General features: G+C 37.0%; 1 protein-coding gene across 9 annotated transcripts in view; it reads right to left on the reverse strand.

The window, feature by feature from the left end:
* TDRD15 (tudor domain containing 15) overlaps window positions 1–17,404 on the reverse strand; it is a 701,518-nt gene extending 684,114 nt beyond the window's left edge. For 5 of the 9 annotated variants that reach the window (XM_045054884.1, XM_045054879.1, XM_045054883.1 and 2 more), the window contains exons 1-3: window positions 17,287–17,404; window positions 10,672–10,867; window positions 1,969–8,194 (exon numbers count right to left, since the gene is read on the reverse strand). In XM_045054884.1, coding sequence (XP_044910819.1) covers window positions 1,969–8,191 — 6,223 coding nt within the window. In that variant the 5' untranslated portion in view covers window positions 8,192–8,194; window positions 10,672–10,867; window positions 17,287–17,404. Of the gene's footprint in view, window positions 1–1,968; window positions 8,195–10,671; window positions 10,868–11,725; window positions 11,797–17,286 lie in introns of all 9 variants that reach the window. The other 4 variants (XM_045054880.1, XM_045054881.1, XM_045054878.1 and 1 more) reach the window with 4 other exon arrangements.
* Between the last annotated feature and the right edge of the window lie 225 nt (window positions 17,405–17,629).

Raw genomic sequence — 17,629 nt, forward strand, 5'->3', positions numbered from 1 at the left:
TTGGATGTGGAAACATCAGAGTTGCTAGTAAACAAGGAACTGAGATTTTTCTCTTTAGAGCCATTGGCAATTTACTTAATTTCCCTGAGCATCATTCATAAAATAGTGATAATAATTTGGGGGAGGGGTGCTTCTTCCCATTCCTGGGGTTTCCTTCCATGTACAAGTATTCACGGGTGAGGTATTCTCCCAGCCTAATACTCTGGTTTGTTCACTCCCTTACTTACACTTGGAGTAGGGCCATGCAGAAGGACAAAAATATAGGTCAGTTTAGTCTCTTCCTCCTTCCCTCCCTTTCTTTTTTGGAGATAAACGCCTCAACCTGTAAGTTTTACATGGGTAGACCCCCAATATGGAGAAATTCGCCTCTGTGGGTAAATCTAAATTGTTGACTTGGTGTTGGTAAACCCCTTTCCCATTGATACAAACCCACATCCATCAATACTGGTTTGGGGTGGGTTTTTTTAACATTTTATTTTTTGAGAGACAGAGGCAGAGCACGAGCAGGGGAGAGGCAGAGAGAGAGGGAGACACAGAATCCAAAGCAGGTTCCAGGCTCTAAGCTGTCAGCACAGATCCCAATGTGGGGCTCAAACTCACGAATCGCGAGATCACGACCTGAGCCAAAGTCAGAAGCTGAACTGACTGAGCCACCCAGGTGCCCATTGGCTGTTTTGTTTTGTTTTTAATGTGATATTTTGCTCATCAATGGTTTCTCTCCTTGTCCATCTCTAAAATGGTTTAGAATTCAGGCAAAGAAATGAGTACTAGTTATTGGACTCCATTTAAACCTTAATATCCACCTACTTCATAGAATTTGGTAAGCTTTAAAAGACATCATACATCAAAAAATCTTAGCACAGTACCTAGAACATAGTAAGCACTCTACCATAACTGCTAATAACAAAATACTCAAAAATAAGAGGACCAATTTTTTTTTTAATTTTTTTTTTCAACGTTTATTTATTTTTGGGACAGAGAGAGACAGAGCACGAACGGGGGAGGGGCAGAGAGAGAGGGAGACACAGAATCGGAAACAGGCTCCAGGCTCTGAGCCATCAGCCCAGAGCCCGACGCGGGGCTCGAACTCACGGACCGCGAGAATCGTGACCTGGCCGAAGTCGGACGCTTAACTGACTGTGCCACCCAGGCGCCCCAAGAGGACCAATTTTAAAGCCTTTATCAATTAACTATAAAACACCTCAATATGAATTCAAATGAAATACTCCTAAAATACATCAATAAAAACAAGATCCCTCCCCTCATTGAAAGAATGTAACCGGCTATAATACTAGAGATAATATGGAATAATAGATTTATAGTCAGAACAAACATTCATTAAAAGCAGGCAACATTTATAGCCTACGAAATCCTCAGTAACTAATCCATACAGAAAATAAAATACAATGTGCATAAGCAAAATCAGATAACATAAAATATTAAAATTTATTATAGAATCAGTTTGACATCTAAAAAATTTAAGAGGAAATATGTTCAAGTCAGTTTATACTATAAATTTAACTTTATTAGCAATATGCTAAAAGTACACTCAAAAAATCTAAATAAAGATATATTTCATCTGATAAACACATAACAGAAAATTGGTTCTCCAAAATGAGCCCAGGAGCTCACTAATAGCAAGATTTATTAACTAGAGATCTATGGGCCTTTAGTTTTGTGAAACCCTTGAAACTATCTATAAAATGTCATGTATGTGTACATGCACATATGGTTAAAAATTCTCTCCACTTTCATTACATTCTCAAAGGTTACCATTCAAAACAGGAAAATATCCTCAAGTATCATTTTATAATTAAGTAATCACTCCCAGTTTATCCATTTATTGATTGTCTAGTGAGCTTCTTGCACTATGATTTTTTCAATTTGGATAATCTTAGCATATAATAAACTTTCAAGGAATAAAAAACAATATACAAAAAAAGCTGTTTTTTTTAAATAGGTACCTACCTTTTAAGTGTTCCTCAGATATAATTTTTTCATTAACACGCAGTGCTTTTATCCTTGTTCTCAAATCCACTGTGTTATTTTCTTGTATTTCTTCAGTTGGTAGTTTTTCAAAAATGTTTTCAATGAAATTAGTGTTATTCTTCAAATCATTCAGTAGTTCCCAAAATGAAGCTGCTGTACATGTATCAAATGTGATGGTACTTCGGGGATTATGTTTTCCAATGTCAGCCTTCCTCAGAGTTAAATTTCTAGAATATAATCGCATACTGATATTGCTTTTCCTTAAGTTCTTATAGACCTCTTTCTTTACGGTTTTCTCTTTTAGTTTTTGTTTCTCAGTGCATATACAGCTTGTATTTTCTCTTTTGTAACAATTTTGATCTAACAATGGGAAAACAGGCTTACTCTGTAATTGATACTGGATTTCAGTAGATCCACTAGTACTAACTCCATCATTAAGATGATCTGAATCTTTAGAATATACTGCAAAACCAGATACAACCAACATATCTGCCAAACTGTTTTTCTCATGAATGACATCTACTTCCAGTTTTGTTTCAAAATTATACCTCCTCAACTGAAAAACTAAGCCTGGTTTACTTAGCTGATCTTGAAAAAAGCTTTTGGCTTCTTCACTCCAATGCTTCCCCTTAGCAGGTAAGATACCACCTAAGATACAAGGATAACTTAACCTTGGTAAATTCAGAAGTTCCACAGGAACAACTTTGAGATTTTTTGTATCTGAATAAGGTATGTAAACAGAAAATCCATAGTCAATCAACACAAGTAGTAAAGACTGATTAGAGACTTCAGAAATTTCTACTCGATTCCACTGATCTTCCAGTTCATATTTGAACAAACAACTAGCACCAGGAAATATGCACTCTTGAGGCACTGTTTGTAAGTTTTCTGGTAGATCAGAAAGCAACACAAAGAGAGATTTCATTGTGTCAAAGAAATCTTCTAACTGAACACAGAAATCTGATGGATCAGAAATAGCAGTGGCAATACCAGAATACTGCTTTCCATTTTGGAGTTGGGCCCAAGTATATGATCTTATTGTACATGACACAGGAGACTTAGATTCCATATTAAAAATCGTTTCTGAAGATCTAAGTTTGTTTTCAACACGAACTGTATTTAAATTTAAATATTCAAAAAGTAACAGGCCATCTACCAAAATGTCTACTTCCCACACAGAGTCTAAATATTTCAGGAAAAGAATATTTATTTCCAGATGACCAAATAAACACACAATAGACTCAAATGACCTGTTTCTAAAATTTTCAAACCAAATCCATTTACAAGCCACAGCTTGTCTTGGAATATTTCTTATTTTATTACTAAGCACCTTGGTATTACCTAAAGGTACTATTTCATACCTACCACGATCTACTAAAAAAACAAGCACTTTATCATCAACACACTTCTTTTCTACTTTTGATCGATACCATTTCAAGGTTTTTTTAGATTTTGCCAAGCACTCTAGGCCTTTTTTAATAGTTCCCATTGATAAAGGTTTTTTTACTTCTTTAGTGATTAATACTGTTAAATCTGATAAGATTTTTTTATTTTTTGATAACTTCACATAAAATGTCCCACTTTTTGAGACATAAAGTATTTCAGCCTTTTCCAGTTGGCCAGGTTTTAACTCTTCAAAAGGAATATTACCCAGCTGTTGGTAGGGTGGTTGAAGGATCATAGAACCTTCATATTCATTTGATCTTCCTTTCTTAATTTCATTATCCTCACCAGAACTCACTTTTTGAGAGAAAACCGCTGGCATCTGCAATCCTGTTTGCTGAAGTTTTGAACATGCTGTCCATTTCAGTAGTTCATTAATAACAGATGTTCCATCACAAATGATATTTACTTCCCATTTCTGCTCATGCTTTTTCAAAAATTCACATGCAACTGTTTTGTTACTTACTCTTGATGCAAAATAATCCACAGTTTTACTGTCCCATATTTCATCAGGCTCATTCCACTTGACTCCACTAAGAAAAGAATGGATTCCTAGCTGAGGAATTGTTAAGAATTCCCTCTGAAATTCATAAATTTTTGATGTGCTTATTACCGCAGTGTTACCATAGTCAATAAATTCCACTTCAAAAGAATTTCCTGGCAAATTTTTCTTAATGACTGCTCTGTAAATGGCATGGTCACCAGAGTGTTCGGCAACTACAAGGTCTCCCACCACAGGCTTAACTGATTTTCTCTCTTTCACTATCTTTGTTCTTCTTTCATTTAGAGCATCTGCAAGTCTGATGATTACATTTTCATTATCAACAAGCTGAATATGGAAACTTGCTGGATTATTGACACTAGAAACATATCCTTTAACTTTGGCATTCAAGTAAATTTTGGGTTGAGGAAGATCCTTGATCTGTGGTCTAGTAAGATTATATGGGTTTTGAAAGTCTGCTTGATTTAATTCTTGGATAAAAGATGGTGATACAACCCTTACTGATTTCTGGCCCACATCATTTTCATCAAGAGTATGTGCGGATCCAGGGACAATTTTTACACCTTTATTTTTGAATCCATCACTCAAAGACTTCACTTTGTTTTTTGACACAGGTTCAATTTTAAAACAGGCCGATGGTTTCAAAAGCTTGGCATATGTACTTCTGGGATTCATTAACTGATCTGTTTTGCTTTCAGAATATGTTACTACATGAGTCTTATTTATATTATTGGGATAGTGGTTTTCTGTTTTGCCTTTCAAAAAAATAGTAAGTCTCTTATTCTCACTTATTTTATGACCCTTTTCCACACAGCGTGCTTGATCACAATGTTTTTTTCCATAAGCATGAAGCAACATTTTAATTTTCTGATTTATATGTTGATATCCATCATATAATTCTACACCAAGCTGGCCATCTGACTCCCTGGACAATATTATTGCCCTTAATCGTTTTCCCAAAAAATTATCTTTAAACCAGCTATTGATTTCTGCTGGAACATCTACATCTCTAAGATCTGACAAAAAACACTTAATAGCTTGCATAGGTGTGAACAGCAACTCTGGAAACTGATCTGAAATAGCCTTCAATGTACTTCCTTCTACTAATTGCTTATTTCCAAAGTCCACAAAATAGACCAGAAAGTCAGTTAATGAATCTGTTGGCATTGTTAAAGCTCGATAAAAGAGACCATCCTCTACATACTTAGATATGCACAGTCTCATTTTACTAGGATCATATTTTGGACAATTTTTGAGATTACTAATCTCTGTGATTTTTGTTTCTATCATCTCCAGGTCTTTATTATTTCTACTAAGTTGGCAATAAAACCTTCTGGGACTATATATGTGAGATATGTATATTTCTTCCTCACTTCCAATTTTTATGTTAAAGGAAGAATAACAGTAACTGTAAAGACTAACTGAAGATGGGAATGGCTTTGATAATGTAGTATACTGTGCAGAGCCATGATTCATAAGAAATTCTTTTGCACTAGTAAGTGGAGATTGCAAATCCACTAAGTGACATAAAGAGTTTGGATGTGTAAGAACTAAGGCATAAATGGTGCAAGTCAATCCTTTAGATGAAGAAATAAAATTCCCAAAGTCTCTGCATGCTTCTCTTGTCCAACTGAATGATTTACAACTAATGGGTTCAACTAAATGATTAAGACTACATCTGAAGGCTTGGCTTTCTAACATAAGAAAATGTGGGTTAATAGCACAAAGATCTTTAATTAAAACTCTTTGCTGGTAACCATAATCAACAAATACTATGTCAAATTCTTTTCGTGATACTCGAGTCAAAACAGCAGCTCTATACCACTTCCCATCTTTGGAATACTTAGCAACACAAGCAATCTGCCCAATCTGATAAGGATCTGAATGAATGCTATAGTAATTCTGAATTTGTTCCATTAGTACTTTTAGGTCTTCTACCTTACATTGAAGCTGGCATGAGAAGTCACCTGGGCCACAATAAGAAGAACACTTAACTTCAAGGACTGTTCCTGGTTTAAACATATATTCTTTATAAGGTCGTGGTGACTCAGTCCCCACAGACAAGGTGAAAGGACTTTTTAAGTCTGAGAAATTAACAGCTGGGGTTTTTACCAAAGACAAGCTACTTTCTTTTAGCTTATTTGAATGGTAAAGTTTAGGTCCTTCAAGAAAGGCAGATAGGACTTTAATATTAACTTTGTTTTTAAATTTTAAATTTAACACTGAATATTCACTTGCAGATTTGGGATAACACTCTGGCTCTACTTCCCAATATTCTGCATATCCAGCTTGTAACATAAGAGGGACAACATCAATAATTTCTGAGGCTTCAATACTCTGAATATTTACAATGTATTTGTCATCTTTTTTTGCTAGAACCTGCAGCAAAATTTCTTTGTTCAAGACAATTTTTTTAAAATAGTCAATTGCTGCCTTCACCCATAAATCTTCAATAGGAAATATATGTGCAAGTGAACAGCACATGGCTAAGGCAGGCAAGTCACAAAACTCTGGAAGCAAAACTTTTACATCAAAAAATGGTATGGAATCAGTATTTCCATAATCTAAAAAATAAACATTAATCTTACAGCCATTAATTTCAGTGATGACAGCTCTGTAAAAATGTCCATCCTTGCTGTATCTAGCACAACAAAATAATCCAGGTTCTGGATTTCTTAGAATCAGTTCACTATTTTCACACAAATCATAAAATTTGTTTATATTTTTCATTATATCTTGAAGTTCATTCTGATGTTCATTAGTACGTACCCAGAAATTTGATGGGTTTAATACATATACTACAAAAGCTATATAGGCAGCCTCTATCTCCATCTCTACAGTTTTAATAGGAAAACCTACTTTCAAAGAGTTTTTATTTAGATAGTCTATTGACAATTCAGTATTTCCAACAAAATGCTCAACTGCAAAGCCATTTACATCAGCAGCACTATTCTCTTTAAACATACTAGAGATTTTTGATTCAGACACTGGACAGATTACTTGTGTGCCTATAGTCTTCAGCAGACACTTAGAATTAATTGTAGACTCCTGAGTTTGTAGTGTTACATAAAACAAATGTTCATCTTTATTGAACCAATCAATGTGTGCATATACTGTTTGTCCTAACAAGGCTTGTTTAAATACACTCAATTGAGATTTTCTGGCATCTCTATCTGGACTGTTTAAATATGTCAGAGAACATGGAAATGAAAATAATGGTACTAAAATAAAATCCTGTTTAAGTTTCTTTACGTGGATTGAAGGTATAGCCTCAGTACTGCCATAATCCATGAACCAAATTTTCACCTGATTATTGGGCAAGAGCTGCTGAAGAATTCCTCTATACCACTGTCCATTTCTTCTTTTGGCAACACAAAGTAGTCCAAAGTTATCACATGTGGGACTACTTACTTGACCGATAGCATCATAATGCAAAGTCATACACGCTGTTAAATTTTCTAACTCTGGAATCCATTTAATTAGTTGACAATAAAATTTACTTGGGCTCAATGCAGAGGATACCTTTATACTTTCAATACTGCCTACTGACAAAGATGGCTGCAAATTATCCAGAACATGTTGAACATCAACTGGAGGATCATTCTTACTTAACAATTCAGGTCTTCTATGTTGTAGTAAATCGGGCATTTCTTGTGGGAATTCTTTTAACATTTCCACAATAAGACGAAATGAATCCCCATCAATAAGTCTGCCTAATTGTAACTCAAGAACCTGGGATATAATTTTTGGTACTTCTAGAAGAGTCCTTTGAAAAGGCAACACAGCTTGTACACAACCTTTCACTTGTAGTCCAACTAATGACTTAAAATAATTCAAAGCTTTAAGAGGCCATCTTTCCCCATTTGGTAGTATGTTGGCAAAAATACCAAATATTACCCGTGGTGGTAGCTCAAATAAGTTGCCACAGGCTGAAGCAACCTGTGTACTATCAACTCTTAGTTCTTCTCCGTGATCTATGAGGAGCACTGTATAGAGTTCATTTTTCTTTTCCATGACTCTTCCTCTCTGCCATTCTCCAGATACTCTTTCTTCCACCAAACAAAATTCATCAATGTCCACATTAGCTTTTACTTTTGGAATATGCTGAATTTCCCTCTGTAATATGTGGTAGTCAAACTCACATTCAGTATTATTTCTGCCTTGAAATTTCACTAGAACGTCCTTAGGAAAACATTCTATATGTGATATTGTCAGATCCATGTCTAAAAACATTGGTAACAGAGATGTGGAATCCATTTTCTAAAAAGCAAATAATAAGTACTAATTAGCTTCTGCACAGGCAACTGTCACAACTAAATGAAATTTGCCACATAGAAACCTGAAACTAGCCTTATATAAATTTGGTATGTAGACATAAACCTTAAAATCATTATATGCCTGTATTTATCAAATTGAACATGTTGGTTAAAAAAAAATTTCGTTAGACAAGATGAAGACAAAACATAACTTCACTGCCTTCTGCTTTTAAAAAAGTCTACTGAAATAACTGAGAACATGAAAAAATAGGAAATATGTATACATATAATATATATTATATATTTATTTTTATATATTTTATATGTAATATATAATATATATTATATAGCATACTATATATGCTATGTGTGTTATATATTTTACATATATTATATATTATATATTATATATTATATATTATATATTATATATTATATATTATATATACTATATATTATTATATATACATATATATATACACACACATACATACAATCACTGGAAAAGACAGGAGTGCAATGTTTATTTTCTAGAAACTTAAGTTTCTACTAGATATTGGACAGATGTGGTGTAATAGAAGGAAGCCAAATAAAGTCCTCCTTCTACTCCTGTGAGAAAACTACCTTCCCTCATGCAGACTTCTTCTAACAACACAGAACTCAAAGGGGTGAATGCCACCAGCAAGGGCAGATGGTGAACCCACAGGACACATGATGTTTGCACTCCCCATTCTATCAATTAGTAACATTTGGACCCTATCAGCATCATTATACAACTCCCGTATACTTCTTTGATGGAGGGCAATAGGCTAAGTTCTAGACAACATTAAAGAAAGCCAGGCCTATTAAGACCCTAAGGCAGGTTAAGTAAATCCAGACCTTTTCCCTGGCATGGCTGGCCACAAAAGGTGTGGAAGGAAAAGAAATCTTTAGCCCAGAGGTAAAGCTGTTAACTATGGCTCCAGCTAATTTTCTCTTGATTGTTACAATTCTAAAAATAGTAAAACAAATATTCAGGGATAAAATATTCCCCAAATTCAGGCAAGAACCAACACTTATTGTGATAGGTCACAGCTCAGTTCAACTTCTACTTGACTTGGAGTTAACACTTCACAACTATCAATTTCTTTCCATGATGAGAAAAACATTGGACCTAACAAAAAAGAGAGCGAGAAAACCACTTAAAAGAAACCAAGGAAATGCTCCCCTAAGGAATAAATATGCTGAAGGAAACAGAAAAAAATTGCTTTTCAAAAGTCTGGTTTGTTTTCAAAAGGCCAAAAGAGAGCACTACACTTTTATAGGACTAAGTAGTCATTAAGATGCAACAACTGAGATTACAAAGAAATACATGTAAGAAATTTAAGACTGCAATGGGGAAAGTGAACACACAATAAAGATAAATGGACCAGAATTTTGAGAGAAAGCCCAAAACTCAGAGGAAAAAGGTAAAAACATGAAAGAGAAACATATAGGACAAAAAAATAAAACTTATCCAAGTATAAATATGATCTCAAAGATAAACAGAAGCCCTTTCTAACCTTTAAAACCCAAGTCCAAAAATTGAAACAGGCCACTGCAAGGCTAGAGAAAGAGTTAAGATTTAGGAACATCTGGGTACAACTATGGTTTTTATTTCCTCCTAAATAATTAATTTGGAGGTAATCATCACGGTCTGATCTATAAATTATAGCCTATGCTTATTTGATCCTGGAGTGTCTAGGAATAAAAGAATCAATGGGCAATACATTAAAGACTTTCATTAGAATTAACCAATAACAAGAATAAACTTTGTCTTCAGGACAAGAAAGGCCTTAAACCACCTTAAACCTTTAAAGTCACAGGCCTTTACCCAATTCCCAGACTTAAGTCAATTTATAGGCTTATTATTCCTTACATAAAGGGAAGACCAAGTACTCAAGAAAGGATCCTGTGCTAGAACACAAGAACATTCTTCCTGGCATGCACCCAAAGGGTGATGTGACCACTCACCTGAGAACATAGGAAAAGGAAAAAAATACTTGTCTTTCTGGAAACATACCACTCTTCAGGTATAAGAAGCAGATTTGCCAGGATGCCTTCATTAAATGAAGGCGTATATACAGTATAAGCCAAAGAAAGCCCAAACACACAAAGAAGTTGAATAGAATAAACTACCAGAAGCCTAACCCTCCCTCAAACAATATAAATGGCCTCATGTGGAGTTTCACAGCAGAAGGGAGGAGATAAAAAAAAAAATCTGAGCCTGGTTTGCATATGTTCTCACCCAATGCCAGGAACATCTAGAAACAGATTGCTGAAGCACTTGGGGAGGCCTTGTCTGAGAAACAGATAGTCACAATTGACAGAACTAACAGTACATCTACTTTGCCTGAAGAAATTGATGGCCATAAGAATCTATGCTAATTCTGCAGGAGAAGACAGGATTTATTATAAAGAAATCTCAAGAGGAAAAAGGTGTTTGGGCCCCAAAGAACTGACACGTAAATTCGTAGGTCCTATGTGATTACCAAAGTGCACTACTTTGGGAAAGATTCTTGATCACGTAGACAGAATAACCTGTTCTGGGGGTGTCAGTCTCTTTCACCTGCCTCTTCAATACTTGCTCAACAGGATCATGAAGAAAGTTTCCAATGTCACGGATAAAGCTCCTACCCTTGTGTTTCTGAAGGTCAAACTGTAACAATTCAGAGAAAATTACATGATTGGTTTTAAACAATGGTTCTATAGAATGGACCTTTAAAGACCTAATTTAAATTAAGAAGTTCTACATCCAACAATCTTTACTCAATATTCTATTCTTTAGACTATTACCATATTCATGGAAAGTACTTTTGCGTATACAAGATTAAGACATCAGGAAAGGAGTTTTATGAGATTCAATTGTGTGAGATTTGGGGAACTGTTTCTTAGAATCATACCAAATCTTTAAAGTGAGAGGGTTGAATTAGGACTTTCAAACTTTTTTTTTTTGGCAGCAACAGCAGCAAAAATCCTTCTTAACCTAATATAAGATGCAGGAATAGAAAACATAAAACTTCCATAAACTGGATTCATAAGTGGTTTTCTAATAATTTCATAAATTGATACAATTATAAAACCAACAAATGATAACATTATCACTTGTCTTATAAGGCTATACGTACATATAAAACAATTTGCCTTATTATCGTGTTTGATAGCACTGTACTGAGAAAATCAAGCTCAGACATATGTAATAGTTCCACAACATATGATCAGATACAGACAGGCTCAGATAAAGAAATCTACACCTTAAATAATCAAATTTATCTGATGATGCTAATTAGTGCTTGTATCTGCTTTTAAATCTATCGTATTTTAATGTTTTCTTTTTTAAAAAGGCTATTTTTAAAAACTAAATTCAAAAGTTCAAACTTCTGAATTAAATTTAAAAATTCACAGCATCACAATTCCCGTAGGGTTTGTGGAAAATACTATCTATAAACACTAAGAAAATAGATATGGAAAGCACTTTCCACACTAGAATTCCCCAATTCTATAGAATAGATCTTACAGATGTCACTCTGACGATTTTGGCAACTGTCTTCTAGGAGTTCACATCCAGAAAGTCTAGACCAGTGGAACCTGATAGAAATATAGTTGATCCATATACGTAACTTTAAATTTTTAAGTTTTAAATCTTCTAAAAGAAATGTAAATGTCTTTCTTTGTATTAATAGCTCCTTATTATAACACTTTAATATTTTTAGAGGTTTTCAGTACATTAGTTTAACCGAGATTGTCACTTTTCATTTCAAAACAGTGAAGTCAACCTGGGTGCCTAGGTGGCTCAATCAGTTGAGCATCTGACTTCAGCTCAGGCCATGATCTCACAGTCTGGGTTCGAGCCCCATGTTGGGCTCTGTGCTCACAGCTTAGAGCCTGGACCCTGTTTTGGATTCTGTCTCCCTCTCTCTCTGCCCCTCTTCAGTTTGCACACGTGCTCTCTCTCTCTCTAAGTAAGTAAACTTAAAAAAAAAAAAAACAGTGAAGATAAAAGGGATTCAGGAGCTTGAATTTAGGTTTTGATTCAGTCCAGTTCTCTACGTACACAACTCCCACTGTTTCACACTGCTCTTTCAACTAAATCACATAATTATGTACAAGAACTAAAAGTGAAAGACACAAATGCAAAAACATACAAATAAAAATAGCACCCTTGTGATAGAATCAGCTTACTAATTGTCCCTTTTTCAAAATTTAAGATCATTCTGATAAAACTCTGACTAGTACCCTGGCAAAGTTACCGTGTTGCAAAAGACTGGTTCAGATTAAGCATCTGTGCCCTGGTTCTCCTCCTCTCTTTTCAGATTGATTTCTAGATTCAGGTCTTTTAGGACACAGATGCAGTGGAAATAAAACAGTATTTTTTTAATCTGCATATTTCAAACTCAGAGTTTCCATTTAACATTCTTTATTGAATTAGTCCTCAACCATGGCCCTTTTTTGTCCTACAGTAAATAAACATTTGGCAACGTCTAGAGATAGATTTGCTTGTCATAACTGGGCATGGATGAGGGCAGGGGTAGCTACTGGCATGTAGCACATGTAAACCAGGTGCTAGGCATTATCACAGAATGCACAGAAGAGCCCCCCACAAAAAAGAACTCAGTTCCAGCCCAAAATGTCAATAGTGGGAAGGCTATGAAACATGGCTTTACTAAAAGCAAAACTACCAGACAGATAAAAGAATTTTTTAAAACTCCCTAAAAGAATTAAGAGGAAATAGAAATTTTGTTTTGCTAAAGAAGGCTTTCAAGAGACAAAACCTAGTTAAACATGTATAAAGTCACTGGCAAAAAAAATGAAGCTTGAACAAAAGTAAAATCAATATAATCTACCACATGTAAGATTTGCTCAGGCCAACTATCTTCAATCATCCTAGATTCCACTTTTTTGCATCCTACACACAACCCATCAGAAAATCCTACTGGGTTTATGTCCAAAGCACATTTAAAAAATTACACACACACACACACACACACACACACACACACACACTTTCTTCCATCTCTGCAGATACAGCCTAGATTCCTAACTTGTCTTCCTGCTTCTATCCTTAACCCTACCCATCCATGATGATTCTCAGTATTGTAACCAGAATGACCTTTTTAAATCACTTAATCCTCACATCAACCTTGTGAGGTAAAGTGACATTTTTTTCTCTTTATTTTTGTTTTGAGAGAAAGGAACACACGAGAGCGCAGGGAAGAGGGGCAGAGGGAAAGAGAGACAGACAATCTTAACCAGACTACACGCTCAGCGCAGAGCCTGGATGAAGACCTGAGCTGAAATCAAGAGTCAGACATTCAGCTGACTGAGCCACCCAGGTGCTCCTTCCTTTTTAATTTAAATTCTGGTTAGTTAATATACACTGCAATATTGGTTTCAGGAGAATTTAGTGATTCATCACATACATACAATACCCAGTGCTCATCACAAGTGCGCTCCTTAGTACCTGTTACCCATCTAGCCCATTTCGCACCCCACTCCCTCCATCAACTCATAGTTTGTTCTCTATCGTTAAAAGTCTCTTGTGGTTTGCTTCCATCCCTTCTCTCCCCCCCCCATATGTTCATCTATTTTGTTTCTTAAATTCTACATGAGTGGGATCATAGGACCTGTCTAAAATATAGGATGCCGCATGCACTACTATGTTCAAAAACTTTAGTAGCTATTTTCAAAGTGAAAACTAAAGCCATCAGAATGGCTTAGAAGTCCTACAACATGTAACCACTACCACCAGGACTCCTCTTCTCCCTCCACACACGTTTTTCTGTTACCTTATTCCTACTACACTCATTACACCTGTTACAGTGCCTTTCCATTCCTCGAACTTCCTGAGTCTGGGTTTTGGGTTTATTGCTCTCAGAGCTCAGTGTGCTTCCTAACGGCCTTCAAGTTTTTGTCAGAGGTTTCCTTTTAGGTGAAGCAGTCCCTGGCCACTCCATTTAAACTATAGCCTTCCCCTAATTTAGAAGTTTCTAGACTCCTCCCTAACCTCTCTCAAACACCAAAAACAGTTCTATTAAACCAATGGTTTTCAAATATTTGGTCTCAGAATGCTTATATTCCTAAAAATGAGGACCTTCTTACGGAAGGAGTTTTTGTGCCCCCCCCCCAGTTATACTGAAACTCCATCTCCCAATGTGATGGTATCAGAACATGGGGCCTTTGGGAGATAATCAGGATTAGAGGGCATGAGTATGGAGCCTTTGGGAATGTGATTAATGCCTCTATAGGAGTCATAAAAGAACTTCTCTCTGCCGTATGAGGAGATCACAAGAACATGGGCATCTGAGATCTGTTAAGTCAGGAAGTGCTCACCAGATCTGCTAACACCTTGATCTTGGACTTCCCAGCACACAGGACTGTGAGAAAGAAGTTTCTGGTGTTTACTAGGTCATCCAGCGTAAGGTGTTTTGTTAGAGCTGCCCAAGACAAGACAGACCCCAAAGAGTGTTTATGTAGCTTCTGACAATGTTTACCATATTAAGAAAACATTTTTAACTTAACAGGAACCCATGGGGGAGGGGAAGGAAAAAAAAAAAAAAAGTTAGAGTGGAAGAGAGCCAAAGCAGAAGAGTCTCTTAAAAACTGAGAACTGAGGGCTGACGGGCGGGTGGGAGGGAGGGGAGAGTGGGTGATGGGCATTGAGGAGGGCACCTTTTGGGATGAGCACTGGGTGTCGTATAGAAACCAATTTGACAATAAATTTCATATATTTAAAAAAAAGAAAACATTTTGAAAGTATTTATTCATTTCAAAGCATAATAAACCCATTAAATATTAATGTTTTCATGAAGGATATTTTTCAAAACCAAAAAATATAGTGAGAAGAGGGTCATGCCTTTACAGTTTTTCAAGTCCTGATGTCGGTATAACAGAAAAATAGCTGGATTCTCACAGCTGCTTCTATAATGTGTGTAGCAATAGGCTGCTTTGGGTAAAGTATGTGAATAAAATCTGGCCACACACAGATGCCTAATTAGAGAAGCGAGTAGTATTTTAATAGCTTTTTCACATAGCCGAAGAGACTCTTCTTTGATAGTCACAAAAACTCAATGAGGGGTGACTTCTTTTTTTTAATTTTTTTTTCAACGTTTATTTATTTTTGGGGGGACAGAGAGAGACAGAGCATGAACGGGGGAGGGGCAGAGAGAGAGGGAGACACAGAATCGGAAGCAGGCTCCAGGCTCTGAGCCATCAGCCCAGAGCCCAACGCGGGGCTCGAACTCCCGGACCCAGAGATCATGACCTGAGCTGAGTCGGACGCTTAACCGACTGAGCCACCCAGGCGCCCCGAGGGGTGACTTCTTAGACATTACTTACAGTATGGAAATACAATACAGAAAACCATGTAAGTGAACTTTTTGTAATTTTACTTTAAAATCCTTTAATCTCGGGGGCGCCTGGGTGGCTCAGTCGGTTAAGCATCCTACTTCAGCTCAGGTCACGATCTCTCGGTCCGGGAGTTCGAGCCCCGCGTCGGGCTCTGGGCTGATGGCTCAGAGCCTGGAGCCTGCTTCCGATTCTGTGTCTCCCTCTCTCTCTGCCCCTCCCCCGTTCATGCTCTGTCTCTGTCTCAAAAATAAATAAACGTTAAAAAAAACTTTTTTTAAATCCTTTAATCTCGAACTTTGAATGGAACTTTAAAACACGAATTATTTTAAAGGTACTACATTGATTTGTTTGAAAATACTGGTTCAGAATTATGCAGAACTTCTGCATACTGACATACCGCAATTACCCAACATTTCAAAAATCAAATATCACAACAAACCTCATCAGAAAACAGATATTGGGAAGCTCTAAAGGTTGCAGTGACAGGCACAAGTTTTCCAAGTTTATAATTTTGGCTTTAAAGCATGAATTTTATCATCAATAAATATTGTCCATTTTCCTTAACATATCAAGCTTGTTTCACTCACTTTTGCAGAAATGTCTATAAAATACTCAAATCTGAATAACCACAGTTTGTCTCTTATCAAAGTGGAACCATACAATGGTGGTAGGACACACAATGGAAAACGATCACCAATGAAAGGGGACAAAGTATTGATACATACAACATAGATGAATCTCAAAATAATTATTCTGAGTGAAAGAAACCGGAGAAAGAGAATGTGTACTGTATTCCATTTATATGCAATTCTAGAAAATACAAACTATAGTGACAGAAAGCAGATCAGTGCGCCTAGGGGCAGGGACCAGAAGAAACTGGGGGGGATAACGGAAAGGTTTATCTTCCTGATTACAGTGGTTTCATGAGTACCTGTTTCAAATATCATCAAATTGCATACTTCATGGGTGGTTTGTACCACAATTATACTTCAGTAAAGCTATAAAACACACACCACACAACCTAAATGTATATTAATGGTGGAATAATTATAGAACACCTCTTATCCTTTCAATTATTATTTTAAAAATAAATCTACCTTCATTGGCTCTGGTGAATAGGTCTTAGGAATCCTGTAAAGTTGGGGGGGGGGCGGGGAGGACGGTCCGAGTAACATGTAGAGAATACTAACACGATATCCTACAGGGGTACATGAATAAGTGCTTGCAGGTGCCCAAAAGGCATGAAGGGTAAACGAGGAGAGTGGCATGGAAGAACAGAAGGGGAGTTAATTTTACCTTCTACTTAGCTGACACGCTGCAAAGGGTCCTCATTTGTTTTTCAAAATTCCAAAAGGTAAAGTTATTTCTGAATGTGTATTAACGTATTACAATTACGTGACTCTAAAAATAAGCTTCTTCAAGAGAGCACTTCCAGACAAAACCTAGTTTTGAGCTCTTGGCGTCTTTCCGGCTCCACAAGTAAAAACCACTGGCCATAGTCTCAGCCATTACGGAAACGACCCTGAGAGACACCCTGCGTGAAAACGGCATTTTGTCACAGCAAGCTGAACAGCTGACGCCATTAGAGGACAGGGAGGGCAGGGGGGACTGGAGGATCCCCCACAGGAGGCAGGGGGCCACTGCCCACTCCTCTGGGACCAAAGCCCCGACAGTTCAAAGGAAAAAGGTGAGGTGGGTGTCAGCAGGCTAACAATAAAAATGCAGACTTACAAAGAAGCGCCAGCCAGGCCGTTCCTCCCACGGCTCTTAGAAGAGCGCCAGAGCACAAGATGGCACCAAGCTTGACGCCTGGTGTCCCCCTCCCCGCCCCCGCCTTATAGGTCTCAGGGCGCATGTGCAGAGCGTGGCCGCTACCAGGAGAGGAGGGGTGAGAGACTCACAGGTGGGTACAATTCCTCCTGCCCCAGGGCAAGGCAGAGACTGCTGCGTGGGGCCCAGGAAGGGCAGTGCCCAATCTGAGCTACAAGCTCCACGTGGACGACCTCCCAGCTTTATTTATCTGGGATAGGCTAAAGCCTCCATGACAGCCTTGTAGGGGGTCTCAGAGCCAGAC

This window comes from Felis catus, chromosome A3 (genome assembly GCF_018350175.1).
Source record: "Felis catus isolate Fca126 chromosome A3, F.catus_Fca126_mat1.0, whole genome shotgun sequence".
Taxonomy (NCBI): domain Eukaryota; kingdom Metazoa; phylum Chordata; class Mammalia; order Carnivora; family Felidae; genus Felis; species Felis catus.